Here is a 22,844-nt window from a genome sequence, read left to right as displayed (position 1 = left end):
AAACAACAAGAATGTCAACAAATCCAGCGCAGAACCATCCATATATAAGTGCACTACACAATACAATAAAAATAAATAATTTTTTCCATTACTTCATAAAATACATTTTTTTAACAACATTCATCAGTGCTTGAACCATGTGTGAAATAACATGGCATCAGATTTTGTTTAAGTAGATACCTTCGGAATATGTAACCTTTAAAGCGAAGTAGATATACAGACAAGTAAAGTATATTAGTATAACAGCAGACTTATAATTAATTAATTAGAAACAAATAAATATAACACTAATACAGCATTAATTGTTTGTTGATGATTTACCAACAAGTTTTAGACATGACTTTACAGGAGTCATAGGCCTAACAGTTACGTCCTCATGAGGCACACAAAACAAAATAGAAACAAAATAAACTTAATTTACTAATCGGACACCTAATATTTAAAATATGAAATGATCAAATTATTAAAATAACTGTATTCATTCAAAAATATTAAAATTTTCAAACTAAATAAACATCCATTCCAAATCGACAATGAATGTCGAATGAAATATAATGAAATATAATGGAGGTCTTTTCACAATACCAATGCAAGATAAATGCATTCAAATCCAAAATAATGAAATTAAAAAAAACATATATAGTATTGAGCAAGTTCTAAACGACTTTAGCTGTCAATTTACAATTTACGAGAGAAAACTTTTACCTGAGCGCAAAGGTGACGTTTTCAGAAAGCCGGTCATTGACGTAATTTTTAAGCGTCGGAGTAACGCATAGGCCTACATTCCGTGCGTGCAACGCCGATCACCACTCTCAGCTGCTTTTGATGACTTGTGGGTATCACACACAAATTGTAAACATATTTGTCAGACCTAAACTTATGTTACGTTGTTCTCGACAGACTATTTTACAAATAGCAAGTCAACTTCGTGCAAATGTAAGTGTATCCAGGCAGGCCTGCTAAGCACCCTCAAACGCAAGCAAAAGCACCCTCAGCTGATACTGTACCCTCAGCTGAACAGATTGGGCAGATTTGTGTTCTCGATCTGGAGAGCGCCAAATGTATCCAATTACAACGTGTTTTTTGCAGAGGTGAGGTATGGGAGCCAATCACAGATATTGTGTTGTTGATCTCTTGAATGCGATCAGAATCTCATCGCTCAAATTACGTTATTGCTCTGTAGAGGACATTATATTTTAGTGAATGTCTCTGACAACACCGTTTTAAGTCTGGATATTCTGAAATATGAGATACCATCATATTTTGTCCCAAAAACACATTACTATGCAAATTAGATATAGTGTATACATTGAATAGAATGGGAATGGCAGACTATGTTTATCCTTAATTATTCTGTAGGCCTATATCTGTCATAACATAGTTGAGAATAATCTTTATACAAAGTTTGGATTTGTTTGTGTGAAGCATACATTGATTGGTCAATGAAAATAAAGCCCCATTGCTTTTGCCTTATTCATGTATTTTACATTTTCTAAATGGGGCAGAGCAGAGGACATATTATATACATTGGATTTTATTTATTTATATATATATATATAATTTTTTTTTTTTTTTTTTTTTAAATCTAAATTCACAAAACCTTTTTTCCCTTGTGGTTCTCAGGAAGATTATGTTAAAATACTAGTAATGCATTAAAGCTATAAAAGCAGATTATTAGATTAATAATAGACAATTGGGGCAAAATATTGAAATTCCAATTATTGGTATACTTGGAATTTGTAAATAATCCTAAATGTCTCACTGTATGGTGGAGCCATTGCTTAGCCTACACCTACACTTTACTAGTGCAACCATCAGTCAGTGATTAGATTCTGTATCCAGGTCTGGGTGTATCACAGAGACAGTTACATTGCCCTTATGAATACACAATTGTAATACTTCTCTCAAGGAATTACATCCAAAGATTCTAAACTTTATATTTACATTTTCCCCAAATGTCATAGTTTTAAGAGTTGAACTGAGAGTAGATTTTGGCCTGGAAATTAGGCTACTACGTAGGTTAAGCGAATTTACAGCATGATTTTCGGTAGTTCTAGTGTAACTATAAAGTATGTAGGTATAAGTGAACAATATTTGATACTGAATAAAGAGGTAACTAACTATCAGAAAAATTAACAAATTATTTATACTGTATTTTTAATGAATGTGTAATTATCCGTGTAGTTACAGGGTAAGTGGTGCTTGTTATTCTGTATAGTTACAGGGTAAGTATGAATCTACAGGCTGTAAATTAAAGTGGTTCTTGTTCCCCTCCTGTTTCATATAGTTACAGGATAAGTACAATAAACAACACATACAAAATCGGATATCACTCGGAAATATTTATTTGAAAAGCAACTTAATTCAAAAGGGATTTATGACACTTATTAATTTCTTTGATACATACTCATTAGAGCCTGTAGATTCATACTTACCCTGTAACTACACAGTTAATTACCCCTTAATTAAAAAATACTTTTAGTATTATAGTACTTATAGAGTATAAATCATTTGTTAATTTTCCTGATCGTTATCTAAAGCATAACCCTTATTTCTTAAGACTTATTGTTGCATGTTTATGTGCTTTTCAGCTGCAGTATCATGTGTAAGGGGATATAATGTATTGCCTCCCACCAATGATGAAAAGGAAAAGTCATGCTTCACAGGATGATGAGAGTGGACCATGCAGGAGAATACGAACTGAATCTATGCTGGTCAGATGGCTGCTCTTAGCCGTACAAACACGCCCACTGATTCAGGTATTAGCCATAAACCCAAGCTGACAGGTATTACACAAAACAAACTTTTTTTTTTTTTTTTTGCATATTGAAGGATTTAAAAGGAGGAATTTATTTATTTTATTTTTATTTTTTTGAAAGACCATGTTCAGTAAGGTCTGATATATTTACCGGTACATGGAATTATGCATTCAATGTGATGTAGAATGTCAACTTCTGATGACATTTAAATTATTGTTAAAGGAAATGTGGGATCAAGACCTGAGTATGTTTAATGAGATACTGGGTGACAACAGAGTGTGTCTGACCTTCCAGCTGCCTTTTGAATAGTAGGGTTTGCTCTTGGTCAGTGTGGCTGTTACATTATTTCTTCTTTTTTTAGAAAATAATGTTTCTCTCAAATTCAGTCCAGGAAACAATGTTTTTTATGTGCACAGGGTTCCCACGAAATCTGGAAAGATTAAAATATAAATACATTTTAATAAATGGCTCAACTGAAATTGTTTTATGTGCTGTTCATAGATTTTTAAAATATTATAGTATGGCTATCACGGATGACTTGAAAAGTTATCATGGAAAATCATTGGTCAAAAGGCTTTAGAAGAGAGTGTCTCAGTCTACAACAGCACTACAACAGTCAGATCAGAACTCTTATAGAGAGAGAGCCACATAGTCCAATTCATACTTTACACACAAAGAAACTTAAACTGTAAAATATTAATGAGGTTCTTACTTAACATATGTCTTCGGGGATTTACAGTTTTTTCCATTTGTTAACACACAATTTAGTGCAAACTATGCTGGTTTTATCAAAATACTTAACACAAATTCACAAAACCCCACACTTAAACTGCAAACTACCTCATATATCTTGCCAAATGAAGCACTGCAACCAAAACCTGCACTGCATCAAAATGTAACTTTTGCATGAAATGGCACACACTTCATTCATATTACCAGATTTTTGTCAAAACAACTACACACTGTTAGGCATAATGAAAAGCACTCTCATTTTTAGTATGCTCTGCCATAATACTAAAACATATCGTTTAAATTGTAGAAAAATCTTCAGCGTGTTCACATGCAGAGAAATATTTGCAGACACACACACACATGCTGTTGAAACATGCTGTTTTTAATTTTCACCAAACAGTCAGTACAACATATGCACAGCAGATATATTTACATTGGACTGAACAAAAATATGCTCACAAAACACGGTAAACTGAAAAAGAAAATTGCATCCTCCCCCTTTCTCTCTCTGAAACTTCTTCCTTTGGCTGCGTCCAAAACCTGGAAAATGCTGCCTTCGGAGGACACGTTTCAAGGCAGGAAGGCATCAAGCCACGTCCGAATCTATTGTTAGCTTCACTTCCTGTCTCCTGAGATACCTTCATCTGATCTTTGAAGGCAGCATACATGTATCCTTCGCTGCCTTTGATATCCCACAATCCTGTGCTTTCCATTCTGTGACAGTTGAGATGGGGAAAAAAAGGCTTCAGAGAGTTGCGTTTGGTGGTCAGTTTGTGTGTAAATGTATGTGTTTTCAAATCTTATCCAATCCTAGCCGTGGGCGTTTACTTCCAAGTCTCCAGTGTGTCAGGCCCATCAAAACCCAGCGTTTTGGAGAGAGCCTCAAAACCAGTGTAGAAAATAGCCTATTACTTATTAGTTATGATGTTTTTGAATGTAAAAACCACACGAACATCACTAGTTGACCTCAGACAACAGTATAATTTTTTTTTAAAGCCAGTTCATGACACCTTGTAAAAAGAGTCCTATACTCACATCTTTAAGCAAACCACCAAAACAAAATCGTTGTGTGTAATCATTTGGCGTTCGCTGTTTGTAATCTTCCTTTGAAGAGACTGGCAGATTGCGTTTCAACATTTCCCTCACATGCAGTAATCCTTAACATTAACCCAGTGACTATGCATTGTTAAATTATATTCCAAATATAATCTCTGAGAACAATATTTGCTGATCTACTGTCCTTCCTAAAATGCTAACGTTTAGTATCACTGTTATTTTGTCTGTGCCTGCTGCAATGTTACTTTCTGGCTCTTTGAGAAAACTTTCGATCACTTTTAGTCATAATTCTAAAAGTTTAGAAATAATAAGTCATAATTCATAATTTCTTTAGCAATTGTTCCAGCTGGCAAAATTTTATAAAGAAATATATATTTTTTTAAAAAAAACTATAGTCTACCATAGCCTACAATATTCTATCAGTAACTTTACCACATAGGCTAATTATGACAATCATCAAAGCGCAACATAAAAATATCCTTATTTTTAATATCAATTGGTATTTCATTGTTAAATTTCATTTCATTCTCTTTTTTAAATTAATTTATAACACTTGGTTAAAACTGTAGTTTAAAATAGTAGGCTAATATTCAAAGCATTATTTTCCTTGATTTTAATTCCTTTGTAATTGCATATTATGTTGTCATTTACATAATATGAATGTGAAGCGTGATAAAAAGGTGACCTTTGGTGTTAAAATTGGTGAAAATTGGTGTTAAAGGTTGCGCTAGCCAGGTACATTTTTTGGGTGCACCTGAATTTAGTGCTGGTGCACCTAAATAAAAACGTTAGGAGCACCAGTGCAACCAAGGCAAAAAGTTTGTGTGGAGCCCTGCCGCTGTTTTCAGGTGGCCACTGACTAGCGCTTTAATCGATTGCTGTTGCGGAGAGAGACTATTCATTCTTTTGAAATTACAAAACGAAATGCACCTGTGATGTGTCCCTGTTCTTGACATACAATCACTGATTAACATCTTTGGTTTTTATGAGAAAATAAATAAACTATACATAGATCTATGTATTTATTCACTAACATAAATAATCTCTGCACTACAAAATATTGTGTTATATAGCAGATATAAGATGAAACAAATTTCTGGACACGCACTCCTATCGCTGATTTATTTATTTATAGACCTGAGGGAGGGGTTCTGGCAGACCAATCACAGCGCTTGTGGTCCACGTAGTTACATTTTTGGAGAGGTGCGCGAAAGGTAGGGCGTATGTAAAGCGTCTATGCCATGGTAGGCTACACCGTACCTTCTGCGTGCACTTGACGCATACATGTAGGCCTACGGATTTGGTGAATAAATACATAACTAGATCAGCTGTGTACAATTTATTTATTTTCTCATTAAAACCAAAGTGTCACAGACACGCCAGGCTCCAACGTCACCCACTCACAACGCACACCCTCACCCGAATTCTAATCACGCACACCTGATCCTCATCACCACCCCAATCTACCACATCACAAAAGACGCACACACCCCATCAGTCACTGTCCGGTCTCGTCTATGAGAAGGTACTAACGCTCTTTGCTTTACCTCAGGACTCCCTCGAAGTATCCCTGTGATCTTCTACGTCTCTTGTCAGAATCTCCTCATTTTTCCCTGTCCGGTGTGTGTCTCCAGCGAACTCTCCAGCGAAGTCTCCATTGATTATCTCCAGCGATCTCTCCAGCGATTCCCACTACCCTCATGAAGACTCACAGTCACCTGCCCACCTGCACTTCACTTCAGTTTCACTCTCTGGTGCTCAATACTCAGCTAACTAACACGTTTGTCTCCTGCAGTCTCTGTACCCGTGACAGAAGACTGGACCGACACTGTGAGCATCAGATGAGTTCCCCGGATCCCTTCCAGGAGTTGGTGGATGCGGTGCACCGCTCGCTGCCCTCACCTCCACCGGCGCCCGCTTAGCATTCCACAAGCACACCTGCCTCAGCACCGCTGATCGCCAGTCCCATGGCCAAACCAGCGCCCTTCTCTGGAGAGGCAAAGGACTGCAACGGTTTTCTCCTGCAGTGCTCGCTGGTCCTGGAGATGCAACCGCACCTATTCCCTACTGAGCGATCACGAGTGGCTTTCATCGTCTCCCAGCTGAGCGGCAAGGCACTACGATGGGCGGAAATCTTGTATGCTCAAGAAAATGAGAGCCTCGATTCCCTCTCCAGTTTTACGGCTCACTTCAAGGAAGTGTTCGGAAGCCCAGCATGGGATTCTTCAGTTGGTGAGCAACTCTATAAATTAAAACGAAATAATATGTCTGTACATGAGTATGCCTTGCAGTTTCGCACATTGGCAGCCGCCTGCGGATGGAATGAACAAGCCCTTTTGACCACCTATCGGCAAGGATTAGATCCCTGTGTGCGGTTGCATCTCGCTGCATACGAGGATTTCATCGGGCTTGAACGCTTCAACTCTCCATCCGGTTCGCCACCCGTATGCACGCATGCCTCGAAGAGCATCGATTAACCCCAGCAGAACGGAGAAGACGGTTGGCCAACGGCCTGTGCTTATACTATGGGGCTACCAACCATTACATCTCCAAGTGTCCTACCCATCCATCCAGGCATTTGGTGAGTGCGATCTGTCCAGCTACCTATAAGAGCCAACCATTGACCACTGTTGTGAACCTCATTACCGCCGATGTTTCCCTGTCAGTCGCAGCCCTCCTTGATTCCGGTTCCGCTGGGAACTTCATCTCCGGCGCCCTCTGTCGTCAGCTCCGCCTCCCAACGACCCGTACTCTGACAAACTTTCAAATTGAGTCCATCAACGGCAAGCCGTTAAGCAGACGGTACGTCAACCTCCTGGCCGGTCCATTAAAGCTTCAGGTCGGGCTTTTTCACGTGGAAGAGACTCTTCCTGGGCTTACTTCCGATTTACTGGTTCTGGAGGAATCCACTGCTGACGTGGTACTAGGGCATCCATGGATGGAGCAGCACAGTCCTGTCATCTCGTGGAAGTCCGGTGAGGTCCTCAAATGGGGAGAAAGTTGTTTTAATGGATGTCTTTCTGCTCTGCCTGTCCCCATTATGCCTCTTTAAAGAAATATCACTGTCTGTGCCACCTCTGTAGAAAGCCCCGTGGATCAGCGATCTGTTCACATTCCCAACTGTTATTCAGACTTCCAAAAACATCTTCTGCCCTCACCGGGCTTCCAAGCTGCCTCCCCACCGGCCATGGGACTGTGCCATCGACCTGCTTCCGGGTGAGCCAGTGCCCAGGGGAAAGATTTATCCCCTTTCCCTACCGGAGGAGAAGGCCATGGAGAAGTACATCAAGGAAGCACTTGACCAGGCCTACATTCGACCACCCACGTCCCCTGCTGCTTCCAGCTTTTTCTTCGTGGCCAAGAAGGAAGGCCCTGCATCGATTACCGAGCTCTGAATAAAATAACAGTTGAGTTCAGATATCCCCTTCCTCTCGTCTCATCTGCGCTAGAACATCTCCGGGGTGCCACTGTCTTCACCAAGTTGGACCTCCACAGCGCATACAACCTCATCCGGATACGTGAGGGGGACGAGTGGAAGACCGCCTTTGTGACCCCTACTGGCCACTACGAATATCTGGTGATGCCCTATGGCCTCGCAAACGCCCCCTACGTATTCCAGGATTTCATTCATGAAGTGCTCCGGGAGTTCCTCCACCGATCTGTCTTGGTTTACATCGACAACATTTTAATTTACTCTCGGAGCCTGGCCGAAAATCGCCGTCATGTTGCGGAGGTCCTGCAATGCCTGAGGAAGTTCCAGCTCTACCTCAAAGCCGAGAAATGCTCATTCCATCAGCCCTCAGTGCAGTTCCTTGGATACTCTCATCGACAGCAGGGGCATCCAGATGGATGAGGGGAAGGTGGACGCAGAATGGACCTGGCCCACACCTTCCACGATAAAAGAGCTCCAGCGATTTCTCGATTTCGCTAACTTCTACCTTCGATTCATCAAGAACTACAGCATCATCACCAGCCCTCTCACTCACCTCCTGCGCAGTAAGCCCAAGTCTCTGTCCTGGACTCCAGCGGCCACGGAGGCCTTCAACACCCTCAAAGAAGCCTTCACCACCGCTCCCTTCCTGGTCCATCACGACCCCAGCAAGCACTTAATCGTGGAAGTGGACGCCTCCACCACCGGAGCGGGAGCAGTGTTGTCGCAGCAGCTGAGGACGCCCAGTAAGGTCCATCCATGCGCCGCCTTCTCCCGGAAGTTCAGCCCGGCGGAGGTGGAGGTCAACTAGGATAGCGGGAATCGGGAGTTACTGGCCATCAAGCTCGCCCTAAAGGAGTCGAGGCATTGGTTAGAAGGCGCCCAACACCCCTTCCTGGTCCTCACCGATCACAATAATCTAGAATATCTGAGAGACACCAAGCGACTGAACCAACAGCAAGCCCGTTGGGCTCTATTCTTTACCTGCTTTAACTTTACCATCTCCTACCGTCCGGGCCCCAAGAACGTGAAGGCGGATGCTTTGTCACGCCTGTACACTTCAGAGGAGCACACCGAACCCGTCCTACCCAATAAGCTTTTCATGAGTCCCATTTCCTGGTCCGAGGATACCTTGCCTTCTTCAATGCCTCCACCAACGCCCCGCCGGGCTGTCCCCCCGACCTCCAGTACATCCCATGAGCACGGTGCACCCCCCTCATTTACTCCGCTCACACTTCATTGGGCACTGGCCACCCTGGGGTCAATGAAACCCTCTCATTGCTGCGAGATCGCTTCTGGTGGCCCAACATGGGAGGTGATGTCAGAAGGTACGTGAGAGGGTGTCAGGAGTGCACCATGTCCAAGAGCTCCTGGCACCTCCCTGCAGGAAAACTCCTCCCGCTGCCCGTTCCCATTCGTCCATGGTCACACCTAGGAGTGGATTTCATCACCGACCTTCCCGTCTCCGATGGTAATACCTGCATCCTAGTAATAGTGGACCGTTTTTTTAAGTCCTGTCATCTTATCCCTCTGAGGGGCCTGCCCACAGCCCTAGAGACAGCAGAGGTACTATTCAACGCCATCTTCCGATATTATGGGATTCCTGAAGACATCATGTCAGACCGAGGCCCACAGTTCACTTCCCGGGTATGGAAGGCGTTCTTCACGCTCCTAGGTGTGACCGTGACTCTGTCTTCAGGATACCACCCACAGACCAACGGGCAGACGGAGAGGAAGATCCAGGAGATTGGTCGCTTTCTCCGTACCTTCTGCCATGGTCACCAGGACTCCTGGAACCAGGGAAGTCAGTACATTTACTTGTGTCCTGAGCAGTACCCTGACTACTGAACTAGGGTGCTGATTGATGCTGCGTTCCAGTTTGTTTTTATTATGCCCTTCACTCGCTAACTTCCCTCAGTCTCGTTCACTCGGATGTGCGCCGTTGCCCACTACTCGTGTAATTTTCCCAATGAGCTGAACTTGAATGCCCTCAGCCCTTGATCACTTGGAATCCACCATGGAGTGTATCTATTATAATTTTTTTTCCTCTAAATTGTTTAATGCAACATTCTAAATAGGTGTGTTTAGGTTGTTTTAAATGTTTAAAAAAATTTTTTTTAATATTATAGAGTTGTTTGTGGTGGGGTAAATTAAACGTGATATGCGGTGACGTCACAATCGCTTTGCATTGTGGTATATGAAGCTGCCTGAAGTGTACATATGAAGTAGACTCGGGCTGCGTCCGAAATCCTAGGCAGCTGACTCGTTGCCTTACTGCCTCATCAGACAATGACTCTACAGGGAGCGTCTTGTGTACGAAGGCACCTCACGAAACTAATTTCGGACAGACTTCTAAGGCAGCATTTTCCAGGTTTCGGACACAGCTTCGGTCAAAATCGAGGGAGCAAGGGTCTGTCCATATAAACTTCCCTTGTCCACTTCACGAAGTGGAACGCATTCCCCCGAGGGGAAGTGCTTAGGGAAGTTTGCAAGTGCGTGTCTAATAGGGGAGTTGAACGCAGCATGAGACCCAATAACAGTGTAAATAAGTCACTTGTTTTTGGTCTGCATGTGTAATTGCATATTGACATGGACATAGTGCTTACATCCTTATTAAAGTGTTAACCATTGTAATACTGTTCGTGGATGGAAGGAAGGAGGCGGGAACCGGCGAACGATCAAAAACATTTATTCAAAATAAATAAACAAAATGAAAGTAAAACCGCGGGCAGCCCCTCACGGACGACTGCCCGCAAACACACAAAATAAACCATAACAAACTCCAGGCCTGGTCCTCTCTCGTCTTCCGCTGTCCTTGCTCCTCCTTATATGCTCCCGTCACATGGCCGCGAGACGAGACCGGTGTGCCACGCAGCTGGCACTCGTGAACGTTAATCACCAGCCCGCTCTCGCGGTCCCTCGCCCCGCTGCTTGCCACACCACATACCCCCATCGCCCCTCGCAGGCCGGGGGGCACTCCCGAGACGGCGCTCTACTCCCCCTCCCCCCCCCCTCTCCCGGGGGGGCCGATCACGGCGGCCACGGCACCTGGGGGTAAGGACAGAGAGGCGAGAGAAATGTAGACGGGAGCATGAGGAGCCCACGGAGCCCGCGGACGAGAGAGGGGAGAGAGGGAAAAAAAGAAAGAAAGAGAAAAAAAAATTCTGGTCCGGTTCCCCGACACACTGCCGCTCGGTCCTCACCAGCCGAGAGGCTCTTCCTCGCGGTGCTATGCGATGGTGCTGGACGCCCGGTGGACGGCCCGATCCTCCTCCGCCCCCTGGCGGCCGGCGGTGGCTCCTCCTATTGAGGGCAGTCGGCAGCGAGCTCCGCGTTCCCTGCTCCTCCCCGTTCCGGCGGATGGCAGCAGGCTCCGGCCCACGGCGAACGCCGGCAACTCCTCCGCTCCCTCCAGGACGGCCGCCACCCCACCTCGACCCAGGGGCACGGCAGCGAGCTCTCCGTCCCACCGGTCTTCACTCGCTCCAGCGCCATCGCCTCGGGCAGCCATTCGCGGTCTTTCATCATCTGCGCTGCCCGAACTCCTCAGCACCGCAATCCCCCTCAGCAGCGAGGGCTCTCCGACAGCGCGTCCCTCCTTCCTCCCGGGCTTCGGCACCAATGTAATACAGTTCGTTCATGGGAAGGAAGGAGGCGGGAACCGGCGAACGTTTAACAACATTTATTAATTCAAAAGAAATAAGCAAAACGAAAGTAAAACCGCGGACAGCCCCTCACGGACGACTGTCCGCAAACACACACAAAATAAAACGTGGGCAGCCCCTCACGGACGACTGCCCACAAACACATAAACAAAACATAACATAAAATTCCAGGCCTGGTCCTCTCTCGTCTTCCGCTGTCCTTGCTCCTCCTTATATGCTCCCGTCACATGGCCGCGAGACGAGACCGGTGTGCCACGCAGCTGGCACTCGTGAACGTTAATCACCGGCCCGCTCTCGCGGTCCCTCGCCCCGCTGCTTGCCACACCACAACCATTAACCGATGAGGTGTTTGGCCAGGTGGCACGTGTAGTGTAGTGTCATTTTGAATGGCAGTGTTTTGAAATGGCGAACATATGACTTTATACCAGATTGTTGTGTCTTATGCAGAGAACCGTGTTCAGTGCATTTAAAAAGTGCAATTTTGAATTTCAAAATATGTTTAGACTTTGGGAGACTTGAGTAGAGGTTTTGGTCTCTGTATGTCAGCTTAAATAATTGTGCTGTGCATGTCATTTTAGTGTTAGCAATTGGAAAAAACTGTAAAATTAAATTAAATTGCTTCTTTTATATCGTGAAAATATTGTCAGTTAAATGTTTCACACATGCTGATATGTACATATGAAGTAGTTAACAGTATAATTTGTAAAAAAAAAATAGAATCATTTTCAAAAGTGATATCAGATGCAAAACCCCACTGATACCACATTACACACGGGTATATATGATGAAAATGTTTCTGACTACAGTGATATGTTATAGGGATTTTAATTTTTAATTTTTTTTTTGTCAGATGATTAAAGAATTTTTGAGCACCATGACACTGGACTGGAGCATGATGCTGACTCAGTAAGTATGAATAATGCCATGTAACATGATTTGTGACTGCATGAACTAGCTTATTAAAATATAAAACCTCAATAACAAGAATCGTTTTAAGTTATTTTTCTAGAGCCATAGAGTTAAACTGCGCACTGGCCCAAATCGAGCATTGTTTATTATTATCTCTTTGTCTGGCCAGTGGAAGATGGGGAATGTTCAGAAAATATATTAATTTTGCAGTTTCAATTTAGTGACACTAGTGGTGCAGAAATGACATACTTCATGGTGACTTATTTTCTGGTGCTGTTCCACACAGCAGTATAAATGTTTCAAATCTATTTATTGAGATTTTTTTTTACATGGCCTGCATTATTTTATCTCAACCAGCAGGATATATTCAGGAATAATATACTGTAACACTTTATCAGTCACAAGTCGTATGTCTTTACAGGAAGGAAGTGTGTGTTTGCACAGACCACTTGAAACACAAGAGGGCAGTCTTTGCCTCTTAGAGTTGTTGTTTTTTAAATAACTTGCACCCCATTTCTTAAACTATGCCTCTATTTCTCGAAACTACACACAAAACATGCATAAGATGCAAAACGTCACACATTTTTTGCAAAAACAAACACTGCATTAAAACTATTCTAACTCTTCTATAAATGGGGTTTTTGTGCAGTAACTACACAGAAACCATTAAATGGTTTCTGATTAGCCACATACACACCAAACTACACACAGATGTGAATTGTGTCTGCTTGCTCAGTGTGCAGTGTAGTTTGTTTAATAGCACTTGCATGTATGCACCTACATGCACTGTCTATGTATTACACAATAGATAAATTGTTTTTGATAAAGTTACAGTTACCTAACTGAATAAACACTGAACTGATTTGAGCTGAATAATGACACTTTTGGCTTGTTAGAGCTGCTTTTCAGGATAATTTGAATTTGTTACTATTGAATACACAACACACTTTGAAACAATCTGTATTGTGTAGACAAAGCACTATAAAAATAAAGTTGACGACTTACTAGTATATGTATAGCATTTTAAGTATATATTTACAAAATAAACAGAAATGTAAGAGTAAAAATATAGGTTACTCAACTTATACATGTATATAAGTGTTTTCACACCTGATCAATGGGTGTATTATTTCAGAAAATATTGTGACTTTTAAATGTAGTATTTTTTTTTTAAACAAGAGCTGGTCATTTTGGATGATGTGTCTAATGCAGAAAACTATTTAGCTTTTTGCTAAAAGTTTGTTTTACAAATGGAAACTGAGTTTAAAGCATATAATGTGCTTGCAGTTCTGCAGAATGTGGAAGATTAGGTACATGAGCGAATGGTTTCAGCGCTAAGTGGGACTCGTACCACTTTTAGTGTCTAAGCATTTTTTTTTTTAAAACCTGTAAGTTAAAGGTAATTTGCAGCCACCAGTCATGACATGGCAACCTGTACCCCAATTGTTAAAAATCTAATTGTAGTATAGATATATAAACATATGGCATGCTAAACATGCTCAATTGTTATTTTAGACTATGTAGGGACTGTCAGTGATGTTTGCATACAGTATTAGAGGAATTTATCACACGGGTGGCTATGAAAACAAGTAACATAATCTGTGTAGCAGAGACGCTGGAAACAGCTGTCTCCAGCTCCCTGTGGTTCCCATGACTTAATCTATCAGGGCATGAAGTCAGCCTGGACACTCCACAGATAGTATGAGAGCCTGGATTTCAGTTGTGTCTAAGGCTTTTTTAGTTTGTTGCCAATTGGTAAATTTACTTTGAAGCTTTGATAAGAAGAGAACAGGCTGTGAGAATTGCACAAATTATACTCCGGGTCCCTTCCCCATTCCTCCTCTTCGTCTAGAGTCTTTTATGCTGACTGTACTGGATAAGAGTTCTTGAGAGGCCTGTTTAGTTTGGCAGATTCAGTCAGGGGGCAGAGCTACTGTATTCAGAGAGAAGGAAGCTGATGCAATCCCAGTGTAACTACAAGTACTCCTCAGCTTTCAGTCTACCATCCACTCTGACCACTTGTAACCCTTAACAGACGGAACATTTGAGGTTTTCAACTGCCCACTTCCCACAGGCTGCCTCCTGGCCCAACTCCCCTTCAGTCACTTCAGAAACACATCCTCAATATAAGCATTTGCATTGCTTAATGCAGAAGCTGCCACACAATCTTTTATTCTCATAATAAGTCTGTGTCAGAGGAAGCTGATCCATCTGGAAACATTGCATGAGTCTCTCATTGTGAACACATCACATGTCTTTATGTCTAAAAAGACATAACAAAAATACTTGACTGTCAACCTTTCACCGAGTAGTAGCTAAATGTCTTAAGAATTCAGCTGTTTCTCTTATTAGCGCAAACAAGTTGTAAAAGTGTACGTGTTGTGCTCAGAAGCTAATTATGCCTGACTGTTATGAATCATGTTCTTGTGAGACTGTTTCTTAAAGCTTGTTTCCCTCAGGACACAGATGCTAACCACAAGACATTCTTTTTACGGAAGGAGAGCTGTAGTCAACTCAGTTGTAACTGCAAATCATCAGTGCATTTATCTGTTGTTTTGTAGTTGTCGATCCCCTTCAGACAGCTTGGTATTTTTAGATTCTACATCACTTTTCAAAATAGCTCAAGAAGATTGATAAGAAGGTACATGACAGAAACGCTGCAGTAATTGCCCTTGTGTCCGTTGCCTTTTCAAGTTCCCTATCATGAAGATCACTTCCTTCCTCAGGCATCTGCTTAGTTCCAAAAGACCAGTTATATTTTTATCCAAACTGTTCAGTCATCCATATTTAGCGAACTGTCTCTGTGTTTGTCCTCTTAACGGGTCATACAGGTTCGTGTGACTTAGCCAGGTGCTGCTATGTTTTTCTGTGAGTGTCATGGCTTAATTGATGCACAACTTTCATTGCCATGAGCACTGTTTGTTTTGAAAAATCAGAGGGCAGAGATGGAACCGCATGCACTGGGTGAGAAAGGTGTGGTTTTCTGTTTGTGGCTACCTCATGTGTCTGATATAAAGTGAACAACGGAACGGACTGTCTCTATTTGCTTACATATAAATTCAAATTCTGCACACCGTTCATGGCTATATGCATTTGGGATAGATGAGGAGATTAGGAGTATTTGACAAAGCTTTGAATAAACCATTCTAAACATTTATGTCCATAAAGCAAGATAATATTAAAAGGCTTGTCCATACAGCATTACAAAAGTTCTCTGTGGACTGATTAAGAGAGATGACTGTGGTTTCTTGTTCAGTATCACAGGGTCTGGGGTGACTGGGGGAAGGCTCGTGCTGAGGTTAGGGGTTGGTAATGGATCAACAAAGATACAGGGATCTTTCTGTGGCACTCATTTCAAAGAAAAATACTTTGTGTGTGTGTAGTGTTTCTGTAAACTTACACAATGACTTTCTATGTAGCATACAAGGGCCACACCCCCACTGACATCATCTTTTTTGTAATTTTACAAAAGGATTTTGTGTGGTGGTATTAATGAAAAATATATACGTTTGTTCCACATATGTTCCATGGTAAAAATGAATACATACAAGTTTGGAATGACATGAGCATGAGTTTTTCTATGACCTGTCCTTTAAATATAAGCACCATTTATTAACATTTATAAACAATAGATTTTTTGATCAAATTGCTTTCAATCCAAACATGTGGTATATTCATGTTGTTTTTAACATTGGCATTTAAGCCAAGGGACCATTCTGTCAGTAAGCACTTCCCATTTTGAGAACTGTTTCTTTAAGAGAAGAGGGAGGAGGGGTGTGGACAGACTCTGGGTTTTGAACGCCTCTTTTTTTTTAAACAGAAATTCCTCTCTCAAGAGTTTGGCATTTCCTCTGAGCTCACACACTGAGAGCCTGCTCTCCCGTTTCACACAGTGCTCACTTGTGACAAAAGGGGGGATTTTCAAACTTCCTGAATGAGAGGACTCTTGCCCTCAGCACACGCTGCATCTACAAAGAAACTTCACTTGGCACACTTCCTTTTACACGACGGGTTCTGCTCTTGAGGGCTAAAAGAACATCAGCTCTGCCTTGTTTTCAGCATATGGATGATTGTTTCGGCATGGGCTAGCCCCAACTTTTTCGCACAGAACTGGAATGGACTGAAGGAGGATGAGCGTTTACACCCTCAACCTTAGGTTGTTCTGGCCACTGGTCACTTGCATCCTCACCACTCTGCTGCTGCTGCACCAGTACATCATCAGAGGATCTGAGGACCAAGGGAACGACTGCTCTGATCAGGGACCTGGAGCTGTCACACTCTTCAAATACATCCTAGCATTCATCTTGTGTTACTTCTTCATAAAGTACTGCTCAGCTCAACCTGGCTCTGCTAGGGGGGCTTTCCACAAAGTTCCAGAGGGGCATGGAAAAGTAGGTGCCTCCAAGAGAGAGCTACTAGACGATCACTACGAGAGGCATGTGCGCCTCTCTCCACATGTGCTGGGCCACAGCAAAGCCCATGTTGCCAAGCTGGTGAGTGAACTTGTAAGAGTGGGTCGCACCGATGTCCCGCCAGAATCTTCACTGGCCTTCCGCGGGGACTTTATCCAGATCGGCAGTTCCTACGAGGAGCACAAGGTGGGCTCACCTGACTGCTTTGACATCCTTGTTCCTCTGCGGGTACCTCGTGGGCTAAAATTGGAGGCCAGCGTTTGCACTGACAAGCATGGAGGGCCACCGCAGTGCACGCTGAACACACCACGCAAGGCAGAGTGGGCACGTCGTCACAAGGCGTTTACGAACACGTTTATGCATTTGGACAGTGCTCAAAGTGTCTATAGGATGAGCCCAGATTCCATACAGCGCTGGTTTTACGCGGCCACCCAGCGCTGCCTCGCTACTTTCCGTTACCTATTTGAGCAGCGCTGCTCCCTCAGCCTGTCTCTCAGTGACGAGCAGCAAGTGCTCCTCCGTCTGACACCCCGCTCTGATTATGTCTGCTGCCACATCTCCATGGGCATTCGGCTGATCCCAGCCTTTCCTCTGAGTGATGGTGCCTTCTTGGTGGCAACCCGGCGGGGGCAACGAGGAGAAGACCTTTGGACAGTGTACTTTCCCAGGCAGGAGCAGAGACTGCTGGCATGGCTGAAAGCAAGACTTCCCTCCAACTCCTGTCATCTTAAGTGCCTTCAACTCCTAAAAGAAGTACGTAACCTCAGTGGGGAGATGCTGGACCAGAAGTCCGGAGCTGAATGGGGAGGAGTGCTTTCATCCTATGCTCTGAAGACCACTTGGCTTCGTATGCTGCTCAGTACGCCCCCTGAGGCCTGGGAAGAGTGCAACCTTGTGGCCCGGCTGGATGATCTTCTACGCAGTTTAAGGGATGGCCTACAGTCTCGGGCTCTCTGCCATTTACTCCTTGGAGGCAGTAATGGGCTTCTGCCAGACTTTGTTGCTCTGCCCAAACTTGTGAAGGAGACTGTGCCCTCCAACCTGTGGGCAGAATTCAGTGACATCACCCTTGATATGGTCTCCGCCCGACTGGCCTACTCATGGAACCACCTCCCTCGCCTAATTCGCCTCGGGCGACCACAGAGGACCAGCCTTGGCAGAGGTGTTCACTGCAAATATGTTGATACAGAGTAAATGTTAATTATAACTGGTGTTGCTGAACACATAGCTATGGCTTGTTACATATTCGTTAATGTTTTCATAAATAATGTCACACATCTTCGTCTTTTTTTGCACTTGCCTTTTCAAAATTGTGTTAAACTAAGTTGGGATTTTTTTTCTCAAAAGGTAGCTGTCAAAGCACTAGATTAGGGCACAATGGTAGCATATGTACAGCAATACTTTAAACAAATTGGTACTGTACAAATCAGTATTGTACTGTAATTGCAGGTCAAACATTAAAAAGAAAGGTCTGTAGGAAGGCAGCCCTCAAAGAGTAGGATTGGAGACACCTGAAGTAGGCATTTGAGAGCTGCTAGACTTGTTGACTCAGGGTGACCGTGATGTCATGGTTATGGGGTAGTGAGCTGTCAAAACTGCATAACCAAGTTTTTCCACACCCACACAGCATTAGTAATGCCACGCTAAACAGATGAACATCCAGTTTTGAAGGGAAGAACTGCAGCATGAACACTCTAAAAATCTTCTGCTGTCTCTTACAGACCAAATTATTTTCTTTTTTTGAATGATTGAATAATAATGTTTTTATACAATTTCAGTATTGCTTAATTGATTGTTAAAGTGTTCTTTTGTTGTGTCATATCATAATTAGGGCTTTAGTTCACCTCAATTTACTACTTTAATTAGCACACTTGAGAGTAAGCCACTGGTGGCATAGCTTAACTTCATCTTGCCTGTCTACAGGGACCCCATTATGCGTGCACGTGATTTTTTTTTTCTCTCAGAGACATGGCTCTATAGGTTGTCACCATAGAGACGCGCTACCTCAGCCCAGGGTCACTTATTTATGCAAAAGCTTTAGTTTTAATGGCTGATTGCGTTGCATTTGCTTTCAGAAAGGCAGCAGAGATCCTTATTGAACTCTTGCCGGTACTGAGTTTCACAGGGTTAGTTTGTTAGTCTCATTCCTGCTCAAACCTCATCCATCTACCTGTTATTAAACAAAGTGCTACACTGTAAAACGGGATCAGTTGACGTAACCTAAAATAATGTGAGGAAACCGTTGCCTTAAAATTAGTAAATAAAAAGTAAATAAAAAAAAGTTATTTGCACTTGACAATTCCACATGACTTAATATTTTTGATTACACATGACGTTTTTTTACTTAATTTTAAGGCATCAGGTTTCCTCACTTTTTTGAGTTAAGTTAAATGTTCACTTTTTTACACTGTGGTAATTTATATTAGACATATCTTAGTTTCATCAACTTTGCAGGGAAATGTTTGTGGTACCTAAGCAAATTTCTTTAAAGCGTCTTTTTGTATGTTGCCTAAAAGCAGAACCGAAAATGAAATAAGGAAACGAAAAAGGACATGCTCTAAAAACAATGTAAGTTGTAGTCCAAAACAATATAAAATACAGATTAACTCATATTGAATGTATATGTATATTAATTTATATGCAATGTATGTATATTTGGTACTGTATATAAATGTAAGTTGATTGTAAAACTTGTGCTTAATGTACATATTAAAACAACCATCTGTGTGTGGTTGTAGTAGAAATAATTTATACATGTATTTTAATACATTCATTGAAATAAATATCTATATTTTGGACTGCACAGAGTTTGGTTGAATAGTTGTTGATTGTAATAATTTAAACAATTGTTTCTTTTTTTGACAGTGATAGAGAACATAAAGACAGAATCAAAAGACTGCATGTTATGTCAGCAATTTATTATAAATATCCTTTTCCATAAGCAGATTGTCTCAGTGAATAGAAATATACATGCTATATATAGTACACAATATTGTAGTTCTACTTAGATCGCCTCTACAAAACATTCTCAGTGCGGTCATATTTGTCACATTGCACAGTGCAACATGTTCTATTTCAATTTTTTATGTTCATAATTATAAAAATGCAAACGGGTTAACCTTTCACTCAGACACAGGCACAGTATTGTCTGTATAGTCTTGTTTGGCAGTGTTTAATTTCAATAGAGTGTTATGTTTAGAGCAACGTGGCTCGGTGTAAATTATACTGTGGCTCAAAGCTGGTGCTCTCTAACATAAGGACATCATCTCATCCTTTCTAATTATCATTTAATTTGTGCAGTTGCTTGCAGGATTTGATTTGTTGGCAAAGTTGACCACAGCTGTAATCTGAAGTCATGGACGCATGATTGGATAGGATTGGGGTGCCGGCATGAGGTCAGTATCTGTTTAGAGGTGAAATAATTTAGTATAAATATATTTTAATTAAAAACAGTCAATTCTGTTTTTAACAATCTCATAGCATTCAAGTTAAAATGCTCTCTCTAATAATGATCTCAAATGTGACATGTCTTGGGTGTAGGCAGGGTCGTATACATTCTCTTTGAACCCATTCATTTGGCCGTTAGATTTGATATATGGTAGCTACAATTAAATAAATAGTTCACCCAAATGTCTGTAATTGTTTACTTCATGTCAAGCTCAAACTGTTCATTAAAACTGGATTGGTGCCATTTAGATTCATGCATTTAAAAGACAGTTTGAGGAAAACGAGGAATGTAAATAATTTGTGTTGAGTTCCAACAATATACCAGCATCTGCCAAACCCCAAAAATGACCAAAAATCACAAAGTTAATGCAACAAGTTTCCTGAAGACAAAAAATATGACAGCAGAGGTCACTGTAAGTCAGATTTTTATGAGACATGCCTTTCAACATTTTCCTAGAGCAGAAACCAATGAAGCGCTTAATTTCGGTCTCTAATTCTAATGTAATATGTCATTCGAATTTCTAATTCTATATACAATCAACTGTTTATCATGTCATTCTTACAACCTAAAATATAGATGTTTTATACATTTTTACACACATGTAAACACATTTCTTAATTATTTCAAACACTGTGGATTAATGGAACACTTCTGTTTTATTCTACTCTGTGCCAGTCTGCAGCTTCCTTGGTAAATCTTATGCCTATGATACATGTTGTAACTTTTTGAGCAATTTTGCCAAGCGATGTGCTGTGGGCATTTTCCCATTGAGAATAGGCAACACATTTCTTTCTGGATATCCAGATAGAAATATGTTGCCCATTCTCAATGGGAAAGTGCCCACCGCAACATCTTTCAGCAACATTGCCGCAACATTGCTCAAAAAGTTCCCTCGCGTATCATGAGCTTTAGTTCCTCCCAAGGTTCCTTATTCATTTACTTCTAGTTTTTCATTGCCCCTGGCACCTTCTGCCTTAATAGATAGTGTGTAAAGCACTGTTTTACTCTACACTGTAAAAAATTTGTGGTGGTTTTTGTTGGTTTAACTAAAAAAAGTAAGTTACCTGGTTGCCTTATTTTTTTGAGTTTATTGAAATTAAAAATTTGAGTTGATACAATGAAGGAAATTAGTTTAATAAATAGAAACTCAAAATATTTTTGTATCTGAACCACATAAAAAATGTGATAAATCATGAAAATAGCACAATTTGGCACGTTTCACTGCGTCATCAGAAATAACACACACATAATTACCCAATATGCTTACAAAATCTTTTAATAATATTTTAATAAAAGTTGTCGTATCTCAAAAAATTTTCATTGTATTAACTAAAAATTTTAATTTCAATGAACTCAAAATTTTAAATATTTTTTTCTATTTTATTTTTTTTCTAAATAATTTTTTACAGAGTATACACTTTTGTTTGTAAAGTGTACAACTTTACTGTGAAAAGCTCACTAGAAATTTATTGAAGTAAATTAAATACAAAAGTTGAAGTTGGTGTTTTATTTATTTTTTAAAGAACACTGTAAAAAAAAGTGTTGTTTTTTGTTGGTTTAACTTAAAAAAGTAAGTAACCTGGTTGCCTTAAAATTTTGTGTTTATTGAACTTAAAAATTTGAGTTGATACAATGAAGGAAATTTGTTTAATCAATAGAAACTCAAAATATTTTTGTATCTGAACCACATAAAAAAATTGATAAATCATGAAAATAGCACTATTTGGCATGTTTCACTGCATCATCAGAAATAAAACACACACAATTACCCAATATGCTTACAAGATCTTTTAATAATGTTTTAATAAAGGCTGTAGAATCTCAAAAATGTTCATTGTATTAACTCAAAATTTTAATTTCAATGAACTAAAAATTTTAAGGCAACCAGGTAACTTTTTTTCTAAATATTTTTTTACAGTGAAGTGTTGTGCTCACCCTGGCTGCATTTATTTGATCAAAATACAGTAATATTGTAAAATAAGATTAGAATAAAATAAAAAAATTCTTGTTTGCAGTATTTTAAACAGTCATTTATTGATATCAAAGCATAATTTTTTAAGCTTCATTTCTCCAGTGTTCAGTCACATAGTGCTGCTTAATATTTTTGTAGAAACCATAGATTTTTATTCCTGGATTCTTTAAGTTCAAAGGAATAACATTTATTCGAAATATTTTATAACATTTGAAAAGTCCTTTACTGTCACCTCAATTGATCGATGAAACGATCAATTGAATACATCCTTGCTGAATAAAATCATTTATTAATTTTTTTAAAAGCATTAAAACCTCTAAAGGTGCTGTAGATTAGTCGAACGCTCTCTGTGAAACTCTACACCCCATAACCTGACATGCTGAGTACATGCGTAGTTTCATCTGCGAGTGAGGCCATTCTGTGTACAGCTGACAGAGCTACAGGTCGTATGCCCCTACCGT

The 22,844-nt window shown here is 41.0% G+C and overlaps 1 protein-coding gene across 2 annotated transcripts; it reads left to right on the top strand.

Moving 5' to 3' along the window:
* Window positions 1–748: 748 nt before the first annotated feature.
* Window positions 749–21,187, top strand: LOC137040349 (inositol 1,4,5-trisphosphate receptor-interacting protein-like 2). 2 transcript variants are annotated; one of them, XR_010897883.1, is made up of 5 exons: window positions 749–832; window positions 901–1,091; window positions 2,592–2,759; window positions 12,493–12,548; window positions 20,264–21,187. XR_010897883.1 is itself a non-coding variant. In XM_067415877.1 (5 exons), the coding sequence occupies exon 5, from the start codon at window positions 16,682–16,684 to the stop codon at window positions 18,155–18,157; it is 1,476 nt and encodes a 491-aa protein (XP_067271978.1). In that variant the 5' UTR covers window positions 749–832; window positions 901–1,091; window positions 2,592–2,759; window positions 12,493–12,548; window positions 16,372–16,681; the 3' UTR covers window positions 18,158–19,664. The 2 variants fall into 2 exon arrangements, 1 of the variants encoding a protein (XP_067271978.1); XM_067415877.1 differs by lacking the exon at window positions 20,264–21,187 and adding an exon at window positions 16,372–19,664.
* Window positions 21,188–22,844: the final 1,657 nt, after the last annotated feature.

Source organism: Pseudorasbora parva, chromosome 2 (genome assembly GCF_024679245.1).
Source record: "Pseudorasbora parva isolate DD20220531a chromosome 2, ASM2467924v1, whole genome shotgun sequence".
Classification (NCBI taxonomy): domain Eukaryota; kingdom Metazoa; phylum Chordata; class Actinopteri; order Cypriniformes; family Gobionidae; genus Pseudorasbora; species Pseudorasbora parva.
This window is presented reverse-complemented; position numbering and strand designations above follow the sequence as displayed.

What these genes read in the sequence shown, in the direction of transcription:
- LOC137040349 (XM_067415877.1), top strand. Translation starts at nt 16,682, where the DNA reads ATGAGCGTTTACACCCTCAACCTTAGGTTGTTCTGGCCACTGGTCACT.